This window comes from Biomphalaria glabrata, chromosome 10, assembly GCF_947242115.1.
Source record: "Biomphalaria glabrata chromosome 10, xgBioGlab47.1, whole genome shotgun sequence".
Taxonomy (NCBI): domain Eukaryota; kingdom Metazoa; phylum Mollusca; class Gastropoda; family Planorbidae; genus Biomphalaria; species Biomphalaria glabrata.
In genome coordinates this window covers 8,393,398-8,404,087 of record NC_074720.1, presented here as the reverse complement: position 1 = coordinate 8,404,087, position 10,690 = coordinate 8,393,398, and the positions used below count along the sequence as shown (strand labels likewise).

The following is a 10,690-nucleotide window of genomic DNA, read 5'->3' as shown; positions in this document are numbered from 1 at the left end:
ACATCTCGCAAAACCTCTATTGCTGCAGAGACGGTGGAGATAACTTTACACGCGCCGAGGGCGGCCAACCCCCGATTATGGCGTTGGAACAAATCCCGATACATGGCAAGCTCTTCAATGCAAAGAAACCAACCCAATGAGGTAAACTGCCCCTACATCTAAAAGAGTTTGACACCAACCGGCCAGACCTCCTAAGAATCTGAGAAAAAAACAAGGCTGCCCACGTATAACATTGCGCGCACCTTCTTAGAAGACATAGAATCCGTGGCAACCAGTTGGGAAGAGGCTCTGAAAGTCGCTGATCACCGAGGAGAGAGTTACCTCCCTATACTCCGAACTGCGCGGGAGGACTTCGTCTAAGTAATACCATTATAGGTTGGGTCTACTGAGAGAGCTTACCTCCCTATAGGCCGAACTGCGCGGGAGGACTTTGTCTAAGTAATACAATAATAGGTTGGGTCTACTGAGAGAGCTTTTGACTTTACCATATTATAGCCCTTATCTTATCCATTATCATCTAATATAGAAAGTAGAAAGTAAGGAATATGTATGTCGGTATGTAAGTCCCGCATTGAAGTCAAAACCGTTTTAGCAATCTTGTTAAAACGTGACATTAATGTTCCTCAGATCATAGCGAAGACCGAAGTGTATGTATAATGTCCCTCGCACAACCGGAAGTCCCTAAAAGTTACAAAAAAAAAAGCTTAACTTTTTTTTCTATTAATTTCTTTAAGTGCAGAGTCTTACTACAATGAGTGCATACAAAATGAAATGACAATTTTGATTTTTAGAGGCTTAAAGAACGAACTGTTCAACAAATCGGGATAATCCGTTTTCACAGTATTTATATTTGATATCAATATGTTGGGTAAACGGGTAAACCCATTTTTATACTCTTCTTTCATTTTCGTAAAAAAAAAACCTTCACCATGTTTGACATATTTCTAAATCCAATCCAGTAGATCAGTAATACACACGGTAAGGCCCGCAGGCCGCGGGTCATAACCGGCTAGTACTTTATATATTCTTCATATCGTATTCTTTATTCTTTTCAAAAAACTTTTTTATGCGAAGGGTATGTAAACAGTGACTCTCACACTGAAGGACTTTAGGACCTCTGAGCTTGTCAGTTTTGCCTGATCATTCGGTACCCATTGCTAGTTGTTTGCGAACTGCTGAAAAAGGTTTACCAGAGGCCTGTTAGAACTTTTAGTTCCATCCCCTCCAAGTGTCCCATAAAAAAGTACTTAAGACCATTGATTGAAGCGTCCATCGTCTACGACAACGGCCCATCAAATATTTACACTGTCCTCTTTCTGGACGGGCCGTGCTTCGACCTAAGACCAGAGTCATTTACTGACCGCATACATTGTGGGCTCTTTGAGATAGCTATTAACGAACTAAGCACGCTCGTCAGAAACTAATCCCACTGAATTATTCTCTGAAAAGTCTATCTTTCTGGACCGGTCACTGGTCATTATTTCCCCTTAAGTATCACTTGCCTACATAAAAAAGTCAAACGTTTTGACCAATCATAATGAGATTTCATACATTGTAAGAGTTTTTCTGTGCCAACTTCTGACGCTAGAGACTGCTTTTGGTGTGTTCTAATCAAAATGGGTTAAAACTCGGTCTATCTGCTTATGATAACAAGTTGATTTGTACTTTTGTTTAATTTGAGAACCACAAAACGAAGCACCGTTTGCGAAAGGCGTACTTTATTTTTAAAGTTGGGTATTTTCGTCAAGTGAAACGAAAGGAAAGAGATATGGGACACTTAATATCGCATCAATTAGCCCGTGGCAATTAACTTTAAAACATTGAGACCAGCACAATGACCAACACGATGACCTGCATAATGGGGAATGAAATATTTTTGTGTAAATGTAAAGACAGGAGTGATTCCCTTTATGAAAGTTATAAGGCCTTGCTAAGTGTGTTTAGTTGCCACTTGCTCCTGAGTTCGCAGCTTGACCACTGGACCTTGATGTGCATTATGAGAATTGTATATATATATATATATATATATATATATATATATATATATATATATATATATATATATATTTGAGTATATATATATATATATATATATATATATTTGAGTATATATTTATATATCATGTGTACCCAAAGACGCACGACCAGTGACTAACAGAAAAGTATTGTGGTGAAATAGTTACTATTTGTTCATGTTTGTGTAAAGCCGTGAGAATGTCTTCACAACATTCAGTTAGTGTGCTACTGTCCAAATCACTTTCGTCAGTTCATGTGTCGTTCTAGTTTAATAAAGCCTTGTTTTATGTTACTCTCTTCAGTGTTCCTTTATTTCTTATTACAAGTATATACAGTTCACAACACACAGCAAGCTCCAGTGGTCAATCTGGTAACTCAGGAGCAAGCAAATTTTTAAATCAGAAGATTGCCTTTTGTAAACACTATACACACGTGGCACGCATTTTAAAAACACGCTTTAATAAGCAGTGTTTAGTTTTATTACATATCATTCAACACTAGCAATGTATCTCTATCAATCTTTTAGAAACTTCACCAAAGGTAAGAACTTCTTCCAATTATCACGAATGAGTATTTGGGCAAGTCAACAATCAATACGATGATCAATCCCATCCGTTAGGCAAGGCTCACAGGTTTTGTGGTCAAGCGCCTAACTACTCAGCCACCAAACATCCCTAAATAAGGAAAACTAAATGGAGAGCTGCCTGCGTAGTTCACTTGAAATATAAGACTAGTTAGTTGAACCCTCAAATATGATAATGATAACTCTGTAGAAGAAGAAAATAACTTTGATATTTGAGCTGAAAACATTGAAACCTGACTAGCGAAACCTGCCCGAAACGAAATGTGAATCCAACATAATATATTATGATACATGTCATTATCTACACCATTTTCATATTTCCATAGCTTCAATCTCTTATAAGGTCTGACGTTTTAAAACTTATATAATTCAGAGATTACTTTTCTTTAATGCTCCATCAATCCTAATTGTTGTTTTCTCCCCTTCCATCGGCTGAAATGTATTTTGAGTGCATTTGATTTGACATTACGCCAATTAGCTTCAGCTCATAACAGAAGACTGACGTGTATTTTTAGCTCAATCTTAAAAGAAGATAGAATTTCTAGATTTATATTGAAACACTCTTAAAGATAACGTATAGTAAGGTATTAACTTGTACCATCCATTCTGCATCTAAGGGATGCAAATGCATCAAAAAAAAACTTGATTTCACTCCCCTTGCGTCTACAACTGTCACAGTTCCTTGTTAGTTCTATATTAATTTTTTTGTTACCTTCTCTGAGCTATATATCATCGGTTGGGTTTAAAGTGAAGTGCGGAGCTGATGGATACTTGTTAGTTTATTGAACTGCCATTGTCTTCTAAATTGTATGCCTATGTAGATTAATTTGGTTGCGCGGTCCCAGAGCAGTTAAGCGCTTGGCCTCCGAACCTGGGCTCCTAGGTTCGAATCCCAATGAAGATTGGGATTTTGAATTTCGAGGCCAACAAGTAAAGACGGTTGGTCGTTGTGCTGGCCGCATGACACCCTGCTCGTTAAACGTTGGCCATAGAAACAGATGACCTTAACATTATCTGCCCCGTAGATCGCATGGTTTGAAAGGGAAACTTACTTACATATTAATTTAAATCAATTTTATTCATTAACAGTCATTTATTTCTCTGTGAAATGATTATTATCAAGGATGTATAAACACACTTTTTGATATATAGGTCTTAAAGTATTGATCTAATTCTTTAATAAGAGAAAAAAAAAAGTTTTATCATTTTCCTGTTAATCCGACTTTTTCTGTCTCCCCATATTTATTTTTTTTTTTACTTTTTAAAAAAAAATCTCCCCGCCCAGCTCTGGTCTTCTCGTGTTCAACTCGTACTCAAAGAAGACTTGGGTGATGGTGAGTGCATTAGACGAGCACGGTGGCTCTCTCCCCCCCCCTCTCGTGTGAGGGTTTGGGTGTGGACGGCGAATGGCACTACGGTAGATGAGGACGGCGCGAGGGGAGGGGGACTGTCTTTCTGAAACACTTTGGAGTTTTTCCGTTCACTTGGCGTGTGGCCCGCGGGAAATCTTCTTTACAGGTAAGGCCATGATTTAAAGTGTGAGATACTGGCCGGCGTATTTCTTTTGCTTGACGAGTGTACGAGGGTGGGGGGGGGGCTGTGTGAGTGATTGTTGCGGCTGTGTGATTGATTAGGTGACTGAGTGAATGATTGTATGTCTCGTAAATTGAATTTTCGAGTACTATTCATTAATTCGATTTTTTTTAAATGAAGTTTTCCTACTTTGTGTGTCTGATTGAGTTTTGGCTCAACTGATTATGTGCTACATTGATTGTTCTAAATCTTTTATTGTGAAAAAAAATAAAGTTATTTTTGTTATTATTATTATTAATGGTAATAATTTGTGAAAGAGACGCGTTGGTTGAGTGGTATAGAGCTTGGAATCCGGACCTGGTCCCGGGTTCGAATCCTGATGAAGACTAGGATTTGAATTTTGGGGCGCCTTTATTGAGTACCTGATATTAGTAGGAGAAAGGTGAAGGCGGTTGGTCCTTGTGCTGGCCACATGACACACTCGTTTAACATCTGTCCTATAGACCGCATTATTACATTAGTAGCTACGGTTTATCTTTAATAACTTGTGAAGTATATATGGTTTTTCTTTGTGATTTAATACGGGTAATGATTGTTTGTATAGAAATGAGAATTTTGTAAGTGCAATGTAATTTGATGTCGAATCGTTCCGTAAAACGTTTAAAGTCTAATGCATTTCTTTGTAATATTAATTTTAAGACGAATCGCAAATTATATCCGTTTATCATTAGACGTAGAGGGGCGATATCTGAGTAGTAAATTGCTTTTAAACCGAGAGTCTAGGGTTCGAATTCTGGTGAAGACTGGGATTTTTTAATTTGGGGATCATTAAGGACGACTCCGATCTCTAATGGTGCCTGACATTGGGGAAACATAAAGGTGGTTGGTAGTTGTTTTGTCCACATGACAACCTCTATAACTGTGGCCCACAGAAACAGGTGACCTTCACATCATCTGCCCTACAGACCATCATCATCATCATCATTCCTTTGAGTTCCTCGTGGAACATAGGGCCTCGACAAAAAAAAAATCCACTCTCCACGGTCTCTTGCTAGTTTTTTGATGGTTTCCCAGCTCCCCGGTCCTCTCGGCTTCTTCTAGTACACTGCGTCGCCATGTTCTTTTTGGTCTTCCTCTGCGTCTTGTTCCCTAGGGGTTCCACTCTAAGGCCTGCATAGCTCTGTTGCTGGTATCTTTTCTAAGGGTGTGACCAATCCATCTCCGTTTCCTCTCTAAAATCGCCCTACATATCGCAAGGTCTGAAAATAGTACTTGCTTCTGTAATCCTGACTACATACGTTTTAGAATCTAAAAGATTATTCACTTAATGGTTAAAAAAAAAGAATAAAACTTAATTGACGTCTTACTGTTACTTTTTCTAATTGTGCAGATCTGGTCGAATAAGATGCGTGACCAGTGACTAGCACATACTAAAGTGTCAGCTACCTTCTTGTATTGTATTCATTGTATATATATATTGAGATGGAGAGATAGGGCCGGACTTAAGTGAGCCCCGCACTTTCATATTCCCCGCGCTAATTCTGGGTGTAAATTATTAAATTAAACTACCATTACTGGAAATCTCCAGAAATTATTAAAATCTTCTGAAATCTCCCTAGCGTTCCGCGATATCTGAAATAGTGTTCCACGAACTACTGGAATACTCAACTAGTAGGCCACACGTGAATTAACTTCTCTAAAATATATAAATTATTCCGCTAAATACTAAGAATGTGCGAAGTGTTTCGCTAAGTTAAAAGTTTAGGAAAAACATATATATATATTTTTTTTTTTTTTATTTATTTATTTATTTATTTATTTATTGGTAAACTGTAACGTCAATTCATTTATTATTGTATAGAATGCTTATAACTATAAAATATAGATAAAGCCAAATGTAATAAATGAAATCTATAAAACATATTATATATAGTCGACGAAATAGAACATCTACAATACATTTGTTAAACCAACACTAGAAGAGAAACAGGAGCTGGACTCCCACTCGAACACTCACCCATTTACATGTACACACTAACACAGGGCACGTAAACACACACACACGCACAAATACGTAATTAGGAAAATATGACAGCCCGAGAATGGATCCGTTTATAAGATCGCTGGCTTGAAGCGGTCAGCCGGTCAGCTGACTCCGTACAGCTCAATCTGGACATCCATGGTAGAGTAGACGCCAACTCGAGAGTAGATTTTTGCTTGAAATGTTGAGCACACACAACTAGGGATATCTAGGAACAAAAGAAAACAAAAACCCAGATCAATGACGATAATAAATCAATCGGAAATGAAAATGTGATTGCGCAAAGCGAACGAGACGTCGAGAATCAATATAAACTATTTTGTTTGATATTGTACAAAACATACTGTATAAATAATATTTGTTAAAAAGTCACAGAATCTATTTTCTGGTAAGAGAAACTTGGATAGGAGACTAAGCAACGTAAGTACAATTTTTTCAATATAGGCTCATCTTATCCGACAAAATAGCGCCGACAAAATTGCGCCGACTAAATAGCGCTAGACAAAATAGCGCTAACAAAATAACGCAAAATTTCCCCCAAAAATAGCGCAAGATAAAATAGGGTGGACTTATATATGATGTGTATATAAAAGTATCGGATAATTAGTAATTTAATGTCTTGGGCAGCATTTTTTGTTAATGTCTCTGTCTTTTTCAATATTAATAGGTCTGAAAGTATGCCATATTTGCAGAGAACGAGAGTACTTTAAGATTTTATATCATTCCCCCTTTTTTCATCAATGTTTAAATTACATAAGATGTTGTATGAAGTTGGTATGACTATTGGGACAACTATATTGGTCGTCAGGTAAAGTGTGTGTGTGTGTGTGTGTGAGTGCGTGCGTGTGTGGATGTGTGTGTGTGTGTATAAATCTGACTAGTATCTTTGCCTGTTTTTAAAGTACACTTTTGGAATGTATATGAATGATATATTTTACAATTATTCATTTCAGCTAATTACATTTTTGCTTTCTGTTTGCATATTTATGTTTTAAAATATCTAAACTGTTTCCTGCAAAATGACTGAAAAAGAAATGATAACATTACAACAACAAAAAAAATGGCTCTATTCATATTATACGATCTCTAAAGTATTTCTTTCAAAATGACTGAAATGTATTTTTTTCGCGCTATTTTGTCGGGGGTACCGTATTTACTATTTGTAAGGGGGAAACTAGAAAATTATTATGAAAGTCCTTGTTTAAACTATTAAATGTACTATGAAATACAATTTAGACATCAATCGTGAACTAACTATTTAACAAGCAAAATATTAAAACACTTTTTTCAAAAAAAAATATATATCTAGGGAAATAACTCCACACTTACAACTATACATTTTCCTTTTTCGACATTAAACAAAAGAATTCATTACCAATAGTAAATGACGAACTGATTAATTAATTTAATTGATTTATGCTTTGTCAGGTACAATAATTTTAAATTTTCAACTTGATCCGATAATGGGAAGTGGGAGAAATAACGTGTACAAATTTTTTTTTTACCAGACTGACAGAATGACTTCATATGCGACATAAGGCCAGCACGATACCAACCTGCTTTGCTTTTCTAATGTTTGTTTAAAGTTTGGTGGACTATGGGATATCCCAGTCTACTTTCGGATATAATTTCGAGACCCCTCGGTTTGGAAGTCAAGCGCTTTACCACTCAGCTTTCACGCTCCCGCTCTAACAAACTGATTTTCAATAATTAATATTTGGCGCAGTGGCTGAGCGGTAAGAGCTTGGCTATTTACCGTTCCGGGTTCAAATCCTGGTGAAGACTGTTTTTTTTTTCAAATATCAGGATCTATGGGTGCCTCTGAGTCCACTGATGGGTACTTGAAATTAGTTGTACAAAAGTATAGGCGATTGGTCGTTGTGTTGGCCAGATGGCACCCTCGTTTACTGTGTGTCTTTATTATTAAGGTTGAAGTTTTTATTTTATTAATTTCTGATCAAAAGATATAAATCACAAATCGATGCATTCTTTATATTCTTTTTATTACAATGAAACTCTACAAATGTTAATTAGTTGGCCTCCTTCAGTCGTAGAACGACTATGGTTCATCTCGAACACTTTTTCATGTGGCTGTGGAACCTTATTTTGGAGACACACTCCCGTCCACAAATATTGCAGGTTAAGGTGGCTTTTGCTTCGGTGATAAAGGAGCTGGCCATTTTTCGCATTGTCAGTTTTTTTGAGGCCCATGTTTTGTCGCTGTTCATTGCTTTCTTGGTCACTGTCTCTCTCCATCTGGTGTGGTCTAGAGCGATGTCTTCCCGATGGTCAGTATTGATGTTCACTGATTTGAGGTCACGTTTTATTACATCTATGTAACGGAGGTGGGGGCGACCAGTTTTTCTTGAGCCAGTCGCGAGTTGACCATAGAGGATGACTTTCGGGATGCGCTCGTCCTCCATCCGTCGAACATGTCCAAGCCAGCGCAAACGGCGTTGTCTGAGGGCTGTAAAGATGCTGGGAATACCTGTTCGCGCAAGGATCTCAGTATTGCACACTTTTTCTTTCCATGTGATTTTAAGATCCTACGGAGACATCTCAAATGGAATGAGTTAGGTTTTCTCTCTTGCTTTGCGTAGGTGGTCAATGATTCACTGCCATACAGTAGCGTACACATAACGCATGCCTTGTAGACTTCCATTTTGGTCACTTTAGTGAGCTTCTGGTTTTCCCAAACTCTTGATCTGAGTCTAGCGAAAGTCGAGGAAGCTTTCCCTATGCGTTTTTTTAAATCTCCTCTTCTAGAGACAGGCCATCTTGAATTGTGGATCACAGATAGCAGAATTCATTTAGGCCATCCAGTTTGTTATCGTCTATGAGGATGGAGGGTGGTGCTGTATCAGGTGGTCCCACAACATTTGTTTTCTTCGTGCTAATAGTCAAGCCATATTCTTTACAGACCTGAGAGAAGCGGGACATTAGTGACTGAAGTTCCTCTTGCGTGTGTGCCACTACCGCTGCGTCATCCGCGAACAGCATATCTCTTACGAGGGTGGTTCTGATTTTAGTTTTTGCTTTCAGTCTGGCAATATTTAGGAGTTTGCCATTAAATCTGGAATGGAGATAGATGCCTTCGGTGGATTTGTCAATCGCATTCCGCAAAGTTGTTAACGCGGGAAGCGGTAATGGTCTTAAACCCATCTTTACCTATAAAATGCTTCCTAAAGGCATGTCTCTCAAATAGCCTCTGACAACTAGTCCAACACATGGCCTTCACGTGTGGTTCTGATACTGAGCCTGGTGGAAATGTTAATTGTATTTCAGGAATTGAACGAAACACAATTAACTTCTTCATTTTTTCCCATTCCTATTTTGAACTCACATTTTCGTCTTTGTAAAAAAAAGTGAATGATTTATGGTGACAACTTTTCATTATCCTATCGAGCTGAAATTTCGCACATAAACTCGTACCATGTGACAAGACATTTAATTAAAATTTCAAATAGATCATCTTATTAATTACTTCATTACTTTATTTTTTACCGGAAAAAGTCTGTGTTCTGTCTAAGGGAACTAACTATTGTATTGTATTTATCTTATCCCTGAGTATCAGAATATCTCTTTTGCATATGGTGTCCCCCCTGCAATAGTAAGATAAAGTACAAATGTAAATCTTTGGTCTAAGTTGGAATCTGAACGTTTTAGAGACGCACTTTAGGTGACTGATAGTGAACGCATAATTGTGACGACACTAATCCAAAGCGAGACTGTAGCTTAGCTAGATTAAACGGACAGTAGAGGCTAGGCTTTCATAGAGGTAACATCGTACGTGATAGTGACTGAGACTAGACTGCTCCCGTTATAAATTAAATACTTATACTTAATACGCCTGTAGATTGTTCACTTTATCTTGTGGAGTGCTGTTAGTTGTCTGCATGTCTTTAGCCACGAGCTCGCCAGTAATTTGACGCGTACAGAAACACGCAACCAACTTGCTGAACAGTACACCTTATACAGACACACTTTTTTTTTGTTACATTAAATATTAAATATGACCCGACTGTCATGTAATCTTGCTATTCACTTCAGTCAAAAAATGCTAGACAGCATCGATCTAGATTCTAGATGATGTTATAGATGCCTTTGCTGCACAGAAAGCACAATGTGTAAGGCGAAACGAATGGAGATTTCTCACGTACATCATCTCGCCAATAAACTTAGGTATTATTCGTAAAGAGAGTCTTACTGATTATTTTTTTTTATTTTACTTATATACTGTACCATTTGGAATTGAGACATTTATTTATTAAGTACATTATCTTATGTATGATGCCGAATGTCAAAATGCACGGGCCCCTGAAAAGATTAAGCCCCTACCTGCCCCCCAAATCCTTAGCTACGCCACTGCTTCTAACTACTTTAAGAAACTTTAAAGAGAGCAATGTCAATCTGCTACACTGAGTTGCTATTCCAACATCTAGTAGTCCCCGATGCATAGGACAGACATTTGTTGTGAATTTTAGATCAGTGCTACGTCAGAGGTTTAAGTGTGTATG

The 10,690-nt window shown here is 37.6% G+C and overlaps 1 protein-coding gene across 1 annotated transcript in view; it reads left to right on the top strand.

Moving 5' to 3' along the window:
• The first annotated feature begins 3,980 nt into the window (after positions 1-3,980).
• Positions 3,981-10,690, top strand: part of LOC129928728 (uncharacterized) — a 196,617-nt gene continuing 189,907 nt past the window's right edge. Inside the window, exon 1 of the mRNA XM_056044462.1 lies at positions 3,981-4,117. Coding sequence (XP_055900437.1) covers positions 4,021-4,117 — 97 coding nt within the window. The 5' untranslated portion in view covers positions 3,981-4,020. The remainder of the gene's footprint in view (positions 4,118-10,690) is intronic.